The sequence below is a fragment of the Ceraceosorus guamensis genome (genome assembly GCF_003144195.1).
Source record: "Ceraceosorus guamensis strain MCA 4658 unplaced genomic scaffold IE81scaffold_29, whole genome shotgun sequence".
Taxonomy (NCBI): Eukaryota; Fungi; Basidiomycota; class Exobasidiomycetes; order Ceraceosorales; family Ceraceosoraceae; genus Ceraceosorus; species Ceraceosorus guamensis.
The window spans coordinates 208,668-224,874 of NW_020290024.1; the positions used below are offsets into that span (position 1 = coordinate 208,668).

At 55.9% G+C, this 16,207-nt stretch overlaps 5 protein-coding genes across 5 annotated transcripts; 2 read left to right on the forward strand and 3 right to left on the reverse strand.

Annotated features, from left to right (window-relative positions):
• Window positions 1–3,324: 3,324 nt before the first annotated feature.
• On the forward strand, window positions 3,325–6,330 carry IE81DRAFT_366612 (hypothetical protein; the record flags this gene model as incomplete). The annotated part of the gene is made up of 1 exon (XM_025517022.1): window positions 3,325–6,330. One exon carries the CDS (start codon window positions 3,325–3,327, stop codon window positions 6,328–6,330), a length of 3,006 nt encoding a protein of 1,001 aa, XP_025369662.1.
• Window positions 6,331–6,588: 258 nt separating this feature from the next.
• Window positions 6,589–9,033, reverse strand: IE81DRAFT_323468 (putative VCX1-vacuolar Ca++/H+ exchanger). Its single transcript, XM_025513959.1, has 7 exons — window positions 8,758–9,033; window positions 8,396–8,682; window positions 7,881–8,122; window positions 7,209–7,803; window positions 7,044–7,123; window positions 6,910–6,963; window positions 6,589–6,829 (listed from the first exon to the last, which is right to left on the reverse strand). Exons 1-7 carry the CDS (start codon window positions 8,759–8,761, stop codon window positions 6,811–6,813), a joined length of 1,281 nt encoding a protein of 426 aa, XP_025369663.1. The 5' UTR covers window positions 8,762–9,033; the 3' UTR covers window positions 6,589–6,810.
• Window positions 9,034–10,338: 1,305 nt separating this feature from the next.
• IE81DRAFT_356877 (hypothetical protein) lies at window positions 10,339–12,315 on the reverse strand (the record flags this gene model as incomplete). Its single annotated transcript, XM_025516683.1, has 7 exons — window positions 10,339–10,650; window positions 10,723–10,901; window positions 10,967–11,099; window positions 11,168–11,577; window positions 11,661–11,700; window positions 11,790–11,857; window positions 12,172–12,315. The coding sequence occupies 7 exons, from the start codon at window positions 12,313–12,315 to the stop codon at window positions 10,629–10,631; spliced, it is 996 nt and encodes a 331-aa protein (XP_025369664.1). The 3' UTR covers window positions 10,339–10,628.
• A 775-nt stretch (window positions 12,316–13,090) lies between these two features.
• On the forward strand, window positions 13,091–13,666 carry IE81DRAFT_282603 (hypothetical protein; the record flags this gene model as incomplete). The annotated part of the gene is made up of 1 exon (XM_025511539.1): window positions 13,091–13,666. A coding segment is annotated over one exon (576 nt), but the record flags the coding sequence as incomplete, so codon positions are not given.
• Window positions 13,667–14,129: 463 nt separating this feature from the next.
• IE81DRAFT_323472 (glycosyl transferase) lies at window positions 14,130–16,122 on the reverse strand. The gene is made up of 5 exons (XM_025513960.1): window positions 15,362–16,122; window positions 15,102–15,247; window positions 14,749–15,015; window positions 14,507–14,656; window positions 14,130–14,425 (listed from the first exon to the last, which is right to left on the reverse strand). The coding sequence occupies exons 1-5, from the start codon at window positions 15,752–15,754 to the stop codon at window positions 14,272–14,274; spliced, it is 1,110 nt and encodes a 369-aa protein (XP_025369666.1). The 5' UTR covers window positions 15,755–16,122; the 3' UTR covers window positions 14,130–14,271.
• Window positions 16,123–16,207: the final 85 nt, after the last annotated feature.

A 16,207-nucleotide genomic window follows, 5' to 3' on the forward strand; every position in this document is an offset into this window, starting at 1 on the left:
CTCCTGAGCACAAGGCAGCGCGCCCCTTGACAGCGCAGACTTCTTTGGCTCGCATGGTCCTTTTTGCAGCATATTCTATTCATACGAGGAAAGGGTTCCATCACATCCGCAAGAAGAGCATTCATGGCTTTCATCGATAGAAGCTAGCCGATTGCTGTGCATGGCTCAGATCACGCAGATCCCCGAGAAGATCGACGGAGGAGATGATCGTACGGTGAGGCAGTCACAAGCAATAAAGGCGCTCATCAGAGCCAGACATGAGACGCTGGGCGCCTAGCTGCTGGAGGCCAGGGCAGCTGATCACCTAGCTGGGAACCAAACATAGGCCTCAATTGGAGTTCGAATCTTCTTTTGTCCGCCATGCAGGCTCTGGGTTTGGGTGCCAATCGACGAGTCGAAGCTTGAAGCTCCGCTGTTTCGCAAGTACTTTAGTGTCAGCCAGGTTGTACGTATCATGTCGCACATGTCCAGCTGAGCCGAGCGCGTCGCACGTCCGATGATGGCCTCGGCAATGGGAATGGCGTCTGTTGCGGTGCTTGTATATAGAGACGGAAGGATTGTCAGAGGATGTCGGACATCCGACGCTTGATTATCGCGCTCTTCTGTCAGAAGCAACTGATCGACCTCGAGTGGCTCCGACTCGCGACTTTGCGCAGACACTGTGATTCAGATTCAACTCTGACCATACATGCAGTTGCGGCGGCTTGCGCGTTCGGTCGCTCGCTCGCTCGCGGCTCGACCCACGACGAGATCGATGTGTACGCACGCGATGCCGAACCTCATCAATCACGAATGCAAGATTCGGGATTGGATCAGTCCGATGAATCTAAGAAGAGTCTGATGAGCACCGGAGTTTGGGTGCCGTGACTTTTTCGCTGACGAGAGCAAGTCTTCACGGCTGATGGCTCATCCAGGTCCGCTCCTTCGTCCAGACACCGACCGGCCTGCAGCGAGGGATGACAATCGTGAATCGAATATTTTGCAAGGGGTAAGAGTCTGCGCTGCCCCGCATCTCGAGATCGACGGCGGACTTTTGCAGATCTCGATCAACAGACCTCGTCGACCCATTTTGCAATTTTGGAGCCCCCAGGCGCAAGGGAGCGCGAAGCTCACATCAAAGGTTTCGCGCAGCATGCTCCTTTGTGGTGCTGTGCGGAGAGCGCTGTTTCCCCTCGCAGCCCGTACGTCCTAGCTCCTTGCCCGTGCATTCAACTTCTCTTGAAGCCGTTGCGGTACACGTACGCGAAACTATACAGCTCCTATGTAAGGGGCTCGTCCCCCCCTTCTTGCATGGCGAACGAAGCAGCTGTTTCGCCATCGATGAGTGCTCTTCGATCATCGCGGCTAGGGGACTCGCCGTCTTGATCAGAAAAGGTCGCACGCGTCCCAATTCATTTTGTATCGCACAGACAAGGGATCGACACGTATAATGCAGGCAGTCGTGAGTGGAATTGAGGCCAAGTCGCAACGCGTTAATCATGCATGCACCCTTTCCTGCCTCTCGTCCTGCCCCGGCCCCTCCTTCTTTGCTCACTAGCTGATAAAGAATTAGCGCTCGCAATGCTTGATTGTGAACGCTGACTTACACGTCAGGTGCGCGTCAGAGTGTGGGCGGATTGGAAACAAAGATGATCAATCTGTTCCAAGGATTGGGCTTGGATGGGGCTGTGCATCAGCGGATGAGAGGCAGCCGCGGTGCAGCATCCTATTCATGGCTGGTGTCTCGGACGTCGGCGGTGCTCAATATAATTCACTTGGGCTGAGCCTCCTCGGCCTGCATCATGGGTGGCTTTGACAGAATCAAGTAATTGTAGCGCGGGAATAATCGCGTGCATGCAGGAGCTACACAGTCTTGAGTGTACAGTAGCGGATGCATGGAGCAGGAGCAGCAGGCGCAGGAGCAGGAGCAGCGGCTCCGCTGCAGTCTGATGCCTGCCCTTAAGTGCCTGCTTAATGAATTGGGTTGCGACGACTCAAATCGCGACACGCATGCAAGCAACGCACCACGATGAGGCCCGAAGCTTGCTTTGCTGATGGCCGATGAGAGTTCTTCGAAGACCGCTCAGAACCGCTTCGTCTGTTCATGCGTACCCTACCCGTCGTCTGTACCAGCTCGCTGCCCAGCTATAGCCGGGGGTCGCGGGCGGCTGGCCCTCGGCTGGCTCCTGAGCATGGACTTGGTCGGGGCGATGATGCACAGTCACAATGAATAGATTTGGTAGCTCTAGTACTGAAATTCGTATGCCCGTAGTATGTAGCTGTAGCGCCCCATGCAACTGATTGGCGGATGCAGATCGGAGCACTCGCACTTTGACTCATGAATGTGACTGCACGTTGTGTAGGCAGGCGTGCCTTGTGGACAGCTGATGAGACTACTGTTGTAAGTCCGCTTGAGCGTGACTACGCGGTGCTGTGCTGATGTGCCAGTTGGAGTACTGTAGCTTAGGGTGTGAATACATACACACATATAGTCTGCTGCAGCCATCCACTTGTTCTCAATGGTGAATGATCACCGCCTCGCCTCGCCTCCTCTCTGAGACGCGCACGGCTAGACACCGTGCCGCATCGGCAGTCACAAGGAAGTCGTCGCAATGGCCACCGCCTAGACATCTGCGCGTACATCGTTGCTGTTGTCAGCGAGCTCAGCTGAAGCGTTCACTCACCGCTCATTTCCGTTTCAATCAGCGACTCGACCGAATGGATGGTCTCGGATAGCCAATATCTCATCTGTCGGCTGCCCATCCACCCCAACGCTACTACTACCACTCAGAATACGCTACCAACGATCGTCATTATACATGCATCGCTTAGGCCATAAACACCGTCAGCGCGGTGTTTCGACTTTGTCTCGCTTGTAACACACAACAATCCTATCAACGCGATCGACGATCAATTTCCCGTTCGGCATTTCAGGCGGCCAACGTGCTGTACGACTTCACCTCCTACCACTGCGCCAGTCACGAGTCCAACTTTTCCGGCGTGCCAAGCCGCGAAGAGCAACGCTGCCACGCATCGAAAAGTCAAACTTCGCTCGGGCCTCGTTGTGACAGGCGCCAAAGTCGCCGCCCACTTCGCTTTCTGCTCCTCCAACACCTTGACTGTACACAGCGACCGCCTTTGACGCTCCGAGCGCACATACCTCCTTCATCGCTTTCGGTAAAGGTGCTGTCCCTAGATTGCCCATACTTGACCTTTGGGGATCCTCGCTCGGATCTGCGGGTCGAGCAACCCAAGATCGATTCGCCTCCTTGCGTTTCGATCACGACGAGCCGTACAACTCGTCTTTCTTTGGTGCCTCCGAATTTGCCCAACGCCAGCGGCGCAATGTCGGTGGTCGCAGGCGGACCACGTCCGCTGATGCTACCCCAGAGCACCCCGTCTTCTCCATTCGAGCGACGTCGACTGAGCATCGAAGTCCGAGCGGATGCTCCGAGGTCGGCTGGCTCGACGCGGGACCAACCCAGCTCAGCACCAGGCCGACGACTCTCTTATGTGCGCAGCCCTTCCGCCGCTGGCACCAGCAGCGCCAACCGCAACGTTGATTCTCAAGATGGCGACACCACGCCTCGCGGTCGACCAGGAGGGGTCACACCGGTGGCGTTTCCAGGAGCGACTAGGGGAGAGGTGGCGGGAATTAAGTCTCAGCGTAGAAGCAGCTCGGTCGGTATAGCTTCTTCGACGCCTTCGTGGACCGCGAGAGAAGCGCCAGATCCACTGCAATTCGCCCGACGCCATTCGCAAGCTCGACCTGTCTCTATCAGGGCAGGGCCTCTGACCCCAGCTGGTCAGGATAGGCGGAGCAGCACGAGCGCACTAGGTGCTGCTTGGTCCTCGCAAGCTCCCACACCTAAACGGAACACGTTTGCTCTCCCGCCGATGAACGACAAATCGGGACGAAAAGGGTTGCAGAGATCCCAGAGCATGCACAAAGCCGCCGGCTCCATCGACTCGACGATCGATCGGCGCACGTCCGGAAGCGTCGATTACGGTGATCTCTCCCCCTCTTCTAGCGCCTCTGATCGACCCTCTTCCACTTCCTCCTTCTCCCATCATTCGCCCGAGTCGCCTTATGATGCGCTTCTACGGCAAGCTCACCAGATCGCTTCCTCCTCCCAGGCGAAGCGACCACCTTTGGCGCCGTTCACAGCACGCACCTGGGCAAGAGAATACGATGAGGCAGACGGAGATGGCGGCATATTTGGCAGTGATCACACCCGCGGTCTGGTCTCGACGCCTTTGCGCTCGCGTCCCGCGTCGAGGCAAATGCCCAGAACACCTTCCTCGGCATATCCTGCTTCCCCAGCAGATATACGCCCTGAGCGCTACCAGCCAATGACGCTGGATCGAGCTCGGACGTTGGCTCGTCGAGCTTCGGCTGGTACTCTGAGCGGAGCAGCTGCCCGTCAGGCAGCGTTGGACGCCGTAGGCCCGCGGCCACCTGTGCATGGTATGCGGAGGTCTAGCAGCTCTGCCCGACCTAGTGCGCAGTCAGGTGCTCAGCCGCTCAGCATGGAATCGATAGCTGCCATGAGGACTGGCGCGCCTCTGAGCGCCCAAAGTTTGTCCTTCTCCGATGCCTTTGGTCGCTCGGTCGTGGGCCAAGATGGGCGCAGAAGCTACATTGCGACGCACTCAGCGTTGCCCAGTCCATCAGCTTCATTGCATCCCAAATCCCTGGCCAAGGTTGAGTCAGACATTGGATCGCCTGCTTTTGCGATTTTACAATCAGAAGCGGAAGCTGCGCTGCGGCTAGACGCAGCCCGTCGAATGGCTCGTTCGTTGAGGTCCAAGCGCCATAGTGATGGGGGACTATTCGCTTCTAGTGCCGCTGTTGCGGCCTTGCGCGATGATGATGCTGAGGGCGACGGAAAGGAGAGCTCTGCTCTGCTAAGGGCGCTAGCAGCAGCGCCCACTCCTCCTCCCCGACCGAATTCCCAAGCTTCGCGCCACCGACGTCCTCCTCGATTATCAACTCGGCCGTCTTCTAGGAGTGTGACGCCGACGCCGACGGATACTTCACATCTTCTGCACGACGCAAGCTTCGTACGAAATCTCGGGCCAAGCCGTGATGGAAGCACGGAAGGATCTCTCACACCGACCCCTCAGGCCAAGACTGAGACTATCGACGCGAAGGCGTTCAATTTTGCTCGCCCCTTCAAGGAGTCGATTGGACAAAGCGCGCCAGAACGAGATATGGCGACAGATGCTGTACCGGACATTGAGATCGTGCCACCTTTGGAACCGAGCAGTCCCAAGAGGCGTACTGTTCCTACCGAAGAATCATCGACACTTTTGAGCAGCGTTGCGCCGGCGCCGCACAGCGCAGGCGGAGCGGCAGAATACCCAAATTCTCAGCGGCACGGGGGAGAAAGCACGGAAAGGCGATCGGAGCGGAATGCTCGTCATCCGACGCCGCCCGCAACTGGCACAGACCGCGCTCGCAAACGTACACTCAGCGCCATGGCACCCAAAAGCTCTGCTCATCATCTGAGTTCATCAGATTACGCGAGCACAGCCATGACGTCGTCGTCTTCCAATCACTCTGCCCTCGGCTTGACTGCTGTTCTTGCACCCGAGTCGCACGAGATTGATACGAGAGCCAGTACGGGTAGGCTTCGGCGCTTGTTCCGTCGAATGACAGGTCGTCCGTCGGACCCTGGCGCCTCGCCTGGGTCTCGACGTGCCACGCTTGCTCCTTCGACGCAGACGTCTGTAGCGATGACCGCGATGACCACTTCGGCATCGCAGCAGAGCTTGAGCAACGGAAGCGAGTCCAAGTTGTGGAAAGGCTGCACAGGACCAGGAAGCGTGGAACTGGAGCCGCATGTTCTGTCTGCTCCTCCGACGGTCAGCACATTTGAGCCGTGGAGCTTGGAAGCGCAGCCGAAGGCTAACGCTCCGCGACGTCGACCTGCGCACAATGTCGCCGCTAGCTGGAAAGCCGAGATGGCGCGGGGTTCAGACAATGGACGTCAAAGCAGGAATTTCAGCGGACATGGGCCAAACGCTTTTCCCACATTGCAGAGTTGGCAACAACGAGCGGATGGTCAGTACGGAGGAGCGGCTGACTGGTCAGAGTTTGGTGCGCCGCAGCCTGAAGCAAGGTCGAGGCGAAACAGCTTTGGAAGTCTGAGGTCCATAGGGCGACGCTTGTCATTCAGGAGGATTCGAGCAGTCTCTCTCGCTCCTGAACATGCCGCCAATGACCTGCCAAACATTTCTTCGCGCTCGCACGACTCGATTGCTGGAGATAAGATCAAGATGAAGTCGTCGACGCACAAACGTGCAAGTCTGCAAAGCCTTTCGTCTTACCTACGCGCCAGCAAGTGATTCCGGAGCCCACTGCACATTGTTCGCACGAGCAGGCTCCAACTCGTGTCCACGCTGCTCTCTCCCGCTTCTTCTTCTTGATCGCAATGCCATCTGCCTACCGCTCACACACACTCCTTATACCAACTCGATGGATGCACATGGCGACGCGCCATCCTTGCAACAGGCTTCACCCTCGAGTCTGATCCCACTGCCTTGCCCCTTTTTTTTACTCCTTCAACATGCCATGTAAGTGTATATCACGTGTACTTCTACCCCTTTGCTGCTCCTTCAGTTCATCCGGTCATTTGCCATCGTCTGGATGATGACGGTTTCTCAAAGTTGACAACGAATGCAACCTTGTTCTTTTGTTCTTGTGCCGATCGAGTTCGGCTACGAGGTAGACTATGTACAGCAGAGAATTTTTTTGACATGCGGCCCAAACGATTGATTCCTATGTACAGCGGGCACGGATTTTCGGTTTTGGTTGCCCCGAAGCTTTCAAGGTTCCACCCAGAATCTGAGAGGTGTGGCGCGAGCGAGTCAGCTTCTCGAGAATTAGCCTTGATGCGATTGGGAGTGATTATGGGCCGTACTCACGAGATGGCAGCGACTGCATACAGCGCGCACAGCATGACGCCTTCAATGTAATTGCTGCAGACGAACGGTTCAAAGGCGTCAGACACGTTTGCGCGCATTGCTTGTCACGAATGCTGACACAACAAGCGACTTACGAGCGTCCATCTTGGATGAGAGAGTTGACGAGCACGACGCTTGCAATCAGCACGACGGTCTCGAACGTTTGAAAGTAGAGCTGCGAAGTGGTGCATAGAAAGGGCGTGAAGGCATCAGAGGAGCAGGGTCTTGGCGCAGCAGAAATGCAACACGCTTCTACTCACAGTCAGAGGTTGATCGATAGCCCAGCCGACAAGCACGAGGGTAGGAATGAGACCAATCGCGATCTGGATAGAGGAGCCCAGAGCAACAGCGAGGGAAAGATCCAACCTGTCCTTTGCAGCCATCCAGACAGAAGTCACATGCTCCGCCGCATTGCCAACGATGGGCAACAGAATGGTTCCGATGAAAGCTTTGGGGATCTTGTACTCTTGCGCTACTTCGTCGATCGCACCCACGAGGTAATCAGCATTGAAGCTCGTCACGACCGTCACCAGCCCCAATCCGATGACTGCAGCAATGGGCGTCATGTTGGGCGTCTCCTCTTCCTCGTCCTCGTTGTTCTGGTCAGCCTCAAATAGGTAGGCGTGCGTCTTCAATTGGAAGACCAGGTAGATGGCATAGATGACCAACAGAATGATGCTCGTTCCGCGCGAAATGAACAATAGGCCCTGCTCAGGGTCTGTGTTCGGACCTTTGGGCTCCCCTTGACCCGCATTTGCGAGGAGGGTGTGCATGGTGATGGAGCTTTGATATGCGGCAGGGAGCGCCACAGCGACTGTGCCGAGGGTCATGATGGAGCCCGAAGCTTGGGCAGCGCTGCAGGGGCCAGGAAGAAGTCGCATCAGCACTACGCTGCTTGCACGCTTGCATCCGAGCGCTGTTGCACGGCTCACGTAGTCTGGAACAAGTTCTCATCCTTGTAGATGCCTCCAGCAACAAAGCTCATGCCCAGGACGAGGAGAATGTTGCTGAGGATAGACCCGATCAGGCTCGTTTGAACAATCCGCAATTGACCTTGAGTCAAGGCGACGATTCCTACGATGAGCTCAACGGCATTTCCGAAAGTGGCATTCAGCAGTCCTCCAAGCGTCTGTCCAAGCTTCAAGGATGCTTGCTCCGTGGCATCTCCAAGCAGCTGTAGCGCGGGAAATGCAGGAAGGATTGTCCAAATCAGTTTGGGAGCGCGTCTGCACAGAGTAGAGCTCCACTAGCTCGATGACATTGGCGTGCCAGCGCGAAAAGACAAATGGGACACTCCCTACTTTTCACCTTCAGCCTTTCACCGCATCCCAGTCGAGCGATCAAGTTTCGGTGCTTCCTCGCGCTCGCGCGACAGCTCTCGAGTTCCGCCATTGCTGTTTGGTCAGGCAAATGCCCCTCACTACTCGCCACTTCGTGCTGAGCTCACCTTTGCCAAGGGCACGATAGCCAAAAAGTTGAGGGTAAAGATGGTAGCAGCACCCCAATGAAGTTTCTCGGCCAAGAATCCCAATGGAACAAAGACGAGGAGGATGTTGAGCCAGCTAGAGAAGATCAACCATCTAAAGGAAGAGAGCAGCGTTGGGCTGCTTGCAGAGTGCGATTCAGAGTGACCACCTGTCGCTGCTGGATAGGAAGAAGGCCGATGAAGCGGAAGAGCACTGTTGCGGTGCTCCTCCGGCTGACCCGAGGCTAGAGGCGTTCTCTCGGAGGGCGCTGTTGATCGCAAGGCAGGAGATGTGAGAGGTCGAAGATGCCGAGAAATCAATGCTTTGTGGTATTAGTACTCACCCATACTGTGAGCTTAGCACTGGTGCTTGAACGAAGAGTTCTGAAGCTTGACTGTATGCTTGCGAGAACCGCAGCTCGGCAACGAGCGTTGCACAACGGGAGTGCCAAGAGACGAGTATCACGCTATTAGCAGATCGCTTCGCTCTCAAAGCCAGACACGATCTATCAATCCTCGATGGACGGCACTGGCGGTGATGGCAATGATGATTGAAGGTGCTGCAAAGGCTGTAGCAGCAGTCTCGGTACATGTGTGCAGTACGTAGGTCAAGATTCTGTGTAGCCGCTTTAGGTTCAGGCACGACGAGGGTACTCGCAGCCAGCAGGTGAGAAGTGAGAAATTATGCAGCGAAGCTTGGCCCGCCCGCGGCCGCCTCGCTTCGCCAAGGTGGAACGTCACCCGACAGCGGGCACGCAGCATCAGGCATGCAAAATCGCGAATAAAGGCACGCAAGCCACCCGTATAGCAGCCAGGCCTGGATGGATACTCTTGGACTGCATGCAATTACAAAGTCTGAGTGCAGGCATATCGATCACAATCCCGATTGAGCACCTCGCGCGCATGCATCAGCAGCGGTCTAGCAAGCAGCCTGCTGCTGGGGCCGGCTTGGAATCAAGAAATCCGCGCATGTGAAGTCAATCAATCATCCGAGCGTCGTTGCAAGGTCGACTGTGACTGCTCCGCGCAGCAGGCACGATATCGAGCATCGGCTCTCTGCCCTGCGCAGCTTCCTCACCCAGACGCCCAGGGAGCGTCTGCCAGCAGTTGTGGGTGCACGCGCCACAGCCATCTTAGCTATATTTGGCAACCCTTTACGTCGCGCAGCGCGCCACGCGGGAATCCACCTCTTGCCTCATGCGAGCCAGATCTTGCCACCGGTCTGGGACTTGCTCAGATCGGACAGAAGGGCCACGCAGCGGCAGCTCGCAGAGCACTGCACCGCACCGAATTCACGATTAGGTATATAGCTGCCCCTAACGCACGCATGCTACGCAGGGCCACGATTCAGCGCCTCGGTTCGCAAAGGAGCCAGTCTGCGGTGGTACGCACCGCCGGTCCGTCTACGAGACAGACAGACCGCCCATCTTGTCCGGCGCTTCATGGTTCTCACTAGTCTGATGAGAACGAGCCGTGAAGCTTCATTCGCGTCTGTGTTGTGGAGCGCTCGAGGCATCCAGGCGAGCGAGCGAGAGAGGCGGGATCCACCAACCACATGCAGAACCCCGCAGACAAGACCGCATGCACCGGTATATATATATATTTCTTGGCAGCGTCCAATGGCCATGCAGCCGTCACGGAGTCGCCCCAAGCCTGTGTAGCGCTGAAGTCGTGAGTGCTTCTGGCGATTCAATCACCGCTCCATTGCAGACTTGGCACCAGTCATGCACGTGCGTGGTCAGGGTCACCTGCTGTTCAGGCTACGCGTCGCGTGAAGCGCACCGTGAGAATGTTCCAGATGTAGTCGAGCGTCGTGACCAAAGCATTCCACTCACAACTCATAGGCTCAAAGCGAGTAGAGAGATGAATGTTGGACGGTGACCAGCCAACGAGGAGAGCCTGGCGGCACCATTCGGCTTCGCCTCTGTCAGTGATACGAGCCCACGGATGCCTGCGGACCCTGCAAGACTCAAACGACGTGCTTAAACGAAGCAGCACCCAGACATCCAGAGACAAGCCCACATTGCAACGGTATTGACATAGAAGCTAGCCACGTCGCGGTGTCGTAACCGCGTAAGCCAATCGTACATGTTCCCTGTGCATCAGAAGAGCAAAGGAAGCGCCTTCTCTGCCAAATCACAGACACCAAGAGAATCATTGTTGTCTGTGTTCCAGGAACTTGGATGCCGAAGGAACATGGGCCAGAGTTGATCCATCAAGCACGAGTCGCCCTGTAGCTGGGGATGGCAAGCTTCCACAGCGTCAGAATGTTGCTGAACTCCGAATCAATCTTCAGCGCTCTCACTCACTCAGACTCGGCAGCCAGACCCAAATTAGCCAGCTCGCTGCTAGCTTGAGCCAAAACCTGAGCAGCAGCTTGGTGGTACTCGCTCTGCGCCTTGACGAAGGCAGCCAAGCTCTTGATGCCCTCTGGGTTTTCCAGGACTGCCTTCTGCGAAGCGATTGCCGCTTCTGTAGCCTCGACAAGCTGCGCGACGTAGATACATGAGCATGCAGGGACTGGAAATGCGCTCTAAGAGCATGTCAACGCACCTTGTCCTCAGCGGCTTCCACCTCTTGACGGTGCGAGTCGAGCTTGGCGGTGTTTCCGGCAGCCTCGATAGCCTTGAGAGCTTGTCGCCACGAGTCGAGGTGCAGTCTAGCATCACGGACAGCTTGACGAGCCCTAGATTTTGGAGGAGAACTAGGCTTGAGGAAAGCACCATGAGCGCACCACGACGTGGCTGGACTCACTTGATAGCTACGGTGATCTGGGCACCGAAGGCTTGCCAAGGTTGAAGGAAGCCCTGTCTGATAGAGTCATCCTGAGCGAGTCTAGCATTACCAACACGGTCCTGAGCAAGGGCGAACTTCTGAAGAGCTTCGCCCAGCTTGCTCTCCTCCCCAGCCAGATTGCCTCCGCTTGGACCAGAAGCAGGGCTGGTGGGAAGTCCTGCGATACTGGTGGGGCTTGCACCTAGCTCGAGCGCGCCTGAAGCTGCGCCACGCGAAAGGGCGTGTGCGAGGGTGCGGTGAACCTCGGGAGGAGCGGCCGTGGGCTGAACAGCTGGCAGACTAGTGCCCTTAGTGGCAGACGACGCCCACGAAGTTACGCTGTGACCAATCTGTTGGCTCAATTGACCGATCGACTCCTGAACCTGAGTCTGTGAGAATCGAAGACATGAGTGTGGGAATGTGGGAGTATCAGAAATTTGCGCGCTGGAACGCAAAGTCCTCTGCTACATACAGGATAGTCATAGCCCTCTGACTCGTAAGCACGAGCGATCCTGTGAAAGATGGACGTCATCCGATCAGGAATTCTGGCCAATTTTCTGCAAAAATGCGCGCTTGACAGCTGAGCGCAAGTTCAACTGACTTGAGCAAATTGTTGTGAGCGGAACGCAGAGCATCCACGCGCTGCTCCAAGTCCTTGTACTCTTGAGGCTACAATTGTGGAGGAGAGAGAAGCATCGAGTATCAGCACATAGCTTTTGTGTCCTTGTGCGGAGCTACGAGGGAGCTACGAATGGGGACGATCGATCACGTTCGATCGGTCCGAAAATGGAGCGAGCACCTGACCGCTACGATAGGGTCCACAATAGGTCGAGGCAGTCCTCACGTGTGCACCACCATGTCGCAGAGTCAAGGCAAAAATGAACGCCGCCAGGCGTTTTGCCTCGCAACATGCTTGCAGTACGAGCTGATGGATGGCGAAGACCTCTACTTTGTCGTGACCGAGTTTCAAGTCGCATACTCACAAGCTCGGTGATATCATCAGCATCGACAGTCCCGAATCTCTCCTTGGCTTGCTGGTTAAGGTTTCCGAAGCCTCTGGAGATCCTCTGACCGACAGGGCCGACGTTTGCAGAGATGTTCTGCGTGAAAGCTTTCCAATTCTCCATCGTGAATGCCTTGTTCTTCTTTGGCGAGCTTGAGAGACTGATTTTCTGGCAGCGTCAGTTGGCTGAATGTATTGGTCCGATGGTCTAAAAGTCGCAAGATGGTTGAATTATTTGGCGTCCGCACGTTGATCAGCAACGTGAACGGTTTGGATGATGGTTGCTGAGGTCGTGGCACATTCGGGACCCACGACTGGATCGGCTGGGTGCTGTGAACCAACGCCCAGCTTGGAGATGGGCAGCAACGTGGTCCGATCACACTTCACCGCTCCATTCATGCATGCGCGGTGTTCCATGCCACCGCGACCGCGTATAGCTGCCTGTGGGCGCACGCTGTTTGCCGGTGAAGTCAAGTCGCCATGCATGATTTGGGCTGTGCTGCTCGTTCTGCTGTGCTGCCTGAGCTAGGGCGGAGAGGGCGGCGCACGGACGCGTTGGGCCCTCACGAGCCACGTGGGAATTGAATATCTGCCTGCGTGCTAAACGGCCAGGGTGGAGGGAGCTCTGGGCTGTTCATTTTTTGTTCTTGAGCAGCCTCGACTTTCCAACCAGCCAACCAGCCAACCAAGCCCAGACGATTCCCCTTCGCTTCAGCTCAAGATTCCCCCGTACCTCGCTCTGCAACAGCCATCATTTTTCAACGATCAACGTCTTGTTGCAGCTTGACCTACCATCATCACGTCTCGCCCTCGCCATCACAGGACAATCGGCGCGTTTCCGGCCGAATCGCATCCCTGCGGACATGCCTCCAGTAGCAGCCAGCACGCATGATCAAGCTTCGGCTTCGACCTCTGCATCGGTCGATGCGGCACCAACTCCACAGCAGCTCCTATTCGCAAGAGCTCTCATTTCAACCTTCGCCCTATGGCCTGCTCTGCGTCTAGCCATCGCCGAAGAGTGGGGCGGCTCGGATTCGCAAGACAAGGCGGATTTCCTCCTTTCGCATCTGGCCGATACCCACGGCGGAGATCCGATTGTGGTGCCCGATCAGGATGATCTAAGCTACGCATTGACGGCCTATTTCAACGACGAGTACGAAGTCAGATTGGAGGATGATAGCGCAGAGTATGTGGCTGGAAGGATATGCAACCTGCACAAGCTCTGTTTTGGGGGGGATCAGGTCGAGGCTGAGAATGCCGTCAAGGGACTGGAAGAGGCTACCAAGAGTCTAAGAGGAACCAAGACAAAGGCCACCAAACAGGATGCTGGTGACGATGCGGGCATGGCAAGCGATGAGAGCGACGACGAAGGCGGAGAGGACGGAATGGACGTGGATGGTCAGTCTGCGCAGCAACAGAGGCAGCCTAGGCAGAGACAAGAGCCTATCGTCGACGAGGATGGCTTCACAATGGTCGGCAGAAGGCGGTGATGGCTGAATTGTAGAATGAGCGTCAGCGAAGAGCCCAGCGGTGCGGGAAGCACCAAAGTCTGCGCAACCATCATCGGCCAGCGTCACATCTCAAATTGGCTACACCAGAAGTTTGCCTACCTGCGAGGTGTATGAGATGAGACCAACAGGCAACGGGAACGAGGCTCTGGTGGTGCCGGAAGCTTGGATCATCATCGAGAAGTAGTGTGTTGAATGGACTGGAGTCGACTTGCCACGATGCTGGAACTCATGGCTTCTGCGCAGCGCAAAGGTTCCACCAAAAAACATACACAGCGCGCCGATGCTAACATTTGGCACGCAGGCAGCCTTATAAACCTACGGGACGACTATCACATAGGTGTGTCAAAGCGGCGTATCGATCGAGCCTCCGTGAGGATTTTGCATCGAGTCAAGTCATTCAGACAACTACTCTCGCCAATCCTTCGACAGCTTTACCTCGGTCTCCCACTTCAGGATTTTGGCGTTTTCATAATGTACATTAAGAGAGCCTAGCAAGCGAAAATGTTCATGCGGAGATGAGGACTCCGTGTCGTCCAGCTTGTTCATCAACAAATACGAAACCTCGACGTCTATCTTGCCTGCCTCTTGCATCCACCTGGCAAGAGGAATTTGAACTTGTCCGCGTCTTGGATGACTGCCCGTGGTAGGCCAACGGCGCTCGGGGTTCGTGTTGAGCCTCGCCAGTGTTCGATCAGCTCCGACCACGAATAAGTTTCTGGTAACCTGCGGCGAAGCGGATGTTCGTTCCAACAGTCAGCTCGACTTACATACGAAAGACCGCTCGCGGTTAATTTGCCAACTTACATGTCGAACAGATCTTCGCCTTTGCAGATCTTGGATTGTATGCGCTCGTGAGAGAGGTACTGCTGCCAGTTGAGTCTGTGGTACAAGCGATCGGCATGCGATGCGCCTTTCATTTTTTGGACGAATTCTTCAAGCGTAGCAAAGCACCAGCTGTGAGGAGAGATCACCGAGCTGTGTCGATCAGCCGGACACGAATGCCCATCGCTCCTGCGCTCGCGAGTTGCTCGTGTCCTGCCACTCACCTGCAGTGCCAGCCAGCATCAGCGAGCATGACGTCCGACCTCTTTCCGTGACCGTAGAAGTTGCCAGACGCTCCCCACTCGTGCAAGGAAGCTCTCCAGCTAGCCTCTCCCGCTTCCCACTCGAAGCTGTAGGTGTAAGGTCGCAGCTGAAGATGAATCGGATTCTGCGCTTGACACGCCTTCAGAAGCTGCAAGGCTGAACGGGATGGTATCTCGTCGATATCTGACATGAGGACCAGATCAGTCGCGGAAAGCGACATGCCTCGGCTGCACGATAGCCGACGTCGCGAGTGCCAAAGCGTCAGACAGAAGTGCTTAAAGCTGAGAAAGAGAGACGCGCTACAGCGACTCACAGCACGTTGGACACGCCCAACCTCATCTCGTTTACCAGAGTGAATGGACCATCGCCGGCATTCATCGCTCTGCCCTTGTATGCTTGATACACGATCTTTGAGCTCCATTTTGACCATCTGGGCCAATTCTGCTGGAACGTCATGTTCTTGAGCGTGCGCAGGGGCGGATATGTCAGCATCAAAGTGGTGGAATGTGTGCTTATTCATTTGGGCGGAACCCCTGTAACACAGTTGCGCCTCCGTACACATTTGTCGCTCACCTTAGGCTGCCCCATCAACGTGTAATCGCTCTCCACAATGACGAATTTGTCGACCACATCCTCCAGCTCTCTCAGTCTGGCCTCCAGCAGCTCCACCTCTGTAGAGATCAAGAAGGCATCCACCAACTTGACGTCGTGCTCTCTAGTCACCCAGCCATGTCTGGCGCAAGCTGCGGCGTCATCAGCTGCCACGCCATCTGCTTGAAGATGCGGGATGATGTGATTTGGTGCTTCGGCCTTGCCAGTCGTGTCCCAGAGCGGCCGCGTAGAGTAGGACAGCGTATCTTGAAGATCGTGACGGCGTGGATATGCCCAGATCAGGATCAACCCGACTAGGGAGACCAGCAACCCGATACGCGCCAGCGCTCGTCCATTGATCATCATCCGCGACATTGCGGCTTTTTCAAGCGGGGAAGAAGAGTCGACCGAAGGCGAGTAGGCGAAGTCTGGCGATGCTTGATTAGGATGGTTGATCTTGAGAACCTCGTGGGAGAGTGCTGCGAAAACTTCCGAAGCTTCTAAGCTCCAATGAGCGAGACACCTCGCTGATGAATCGGGGTATAAATGACCTCCGCGAAAGTTGGGGTTCCCATTAAGGCCTGTGTCGGTTGTTCAACTTCCTACTGGTCTACTTCCTACACTCACAGACCAGCATGCAAGAGTTCCAGAGAGGATGAGACAAGCATTCAGCACTTGAAAAGGTAGGGTGTCGTGTATGTGGAAGGACACGCAAAGCTGTCAGAAGCATCCATGCGGCTAGGCTAGCGAGCGCCTCGAAATCGGACCTCGCAGTCCCGCAGCTAGCTAGCTATATACGGTAGGTACCGGTACTCTGACTGTACGAAC

Coding starts and splice junctions, on each gene's coding strand:
- IE81DRAFT_323472 (XM_025513960.1), bottom strand. CDS start 15,754: ATGTCGCGGATGATGATCAATGGACGAGCGCTGGCGCGTATCGGGTTG. Junction 15,016..15,101: donor TTGGGCGTGTCCAACGTGCT/GTGAGTCGCTGT, acceptor GCTATCGTGCAG/CCGAGGCATGTCGCTTTCCG. Junction 14,426..14,506: donor GGCGAAGATCTGTTCGACAT/GTAAGTTGGCAA, acceptor GCTTCGCCGCAG/GTTACCAGAAACTTATTCGT.
- IE81DRAFT_323468 (XM_025513959.1), bottom strand. Junction 8,123..8,395: donor CTATCGTGCCCTTGGCAAAG/GTGAGCTCAGCA, acceptor CCCGCGCTACAG/CTGCTTGGAGATGCCACGGA. Junction 7,804..7,880: donor GAGAACTTGTTCCAGACTAC/GTGAGCCGTGCA, acceptor TGGCCCCTGCAG/CGCTGCCCAAGCTTCGGGCT.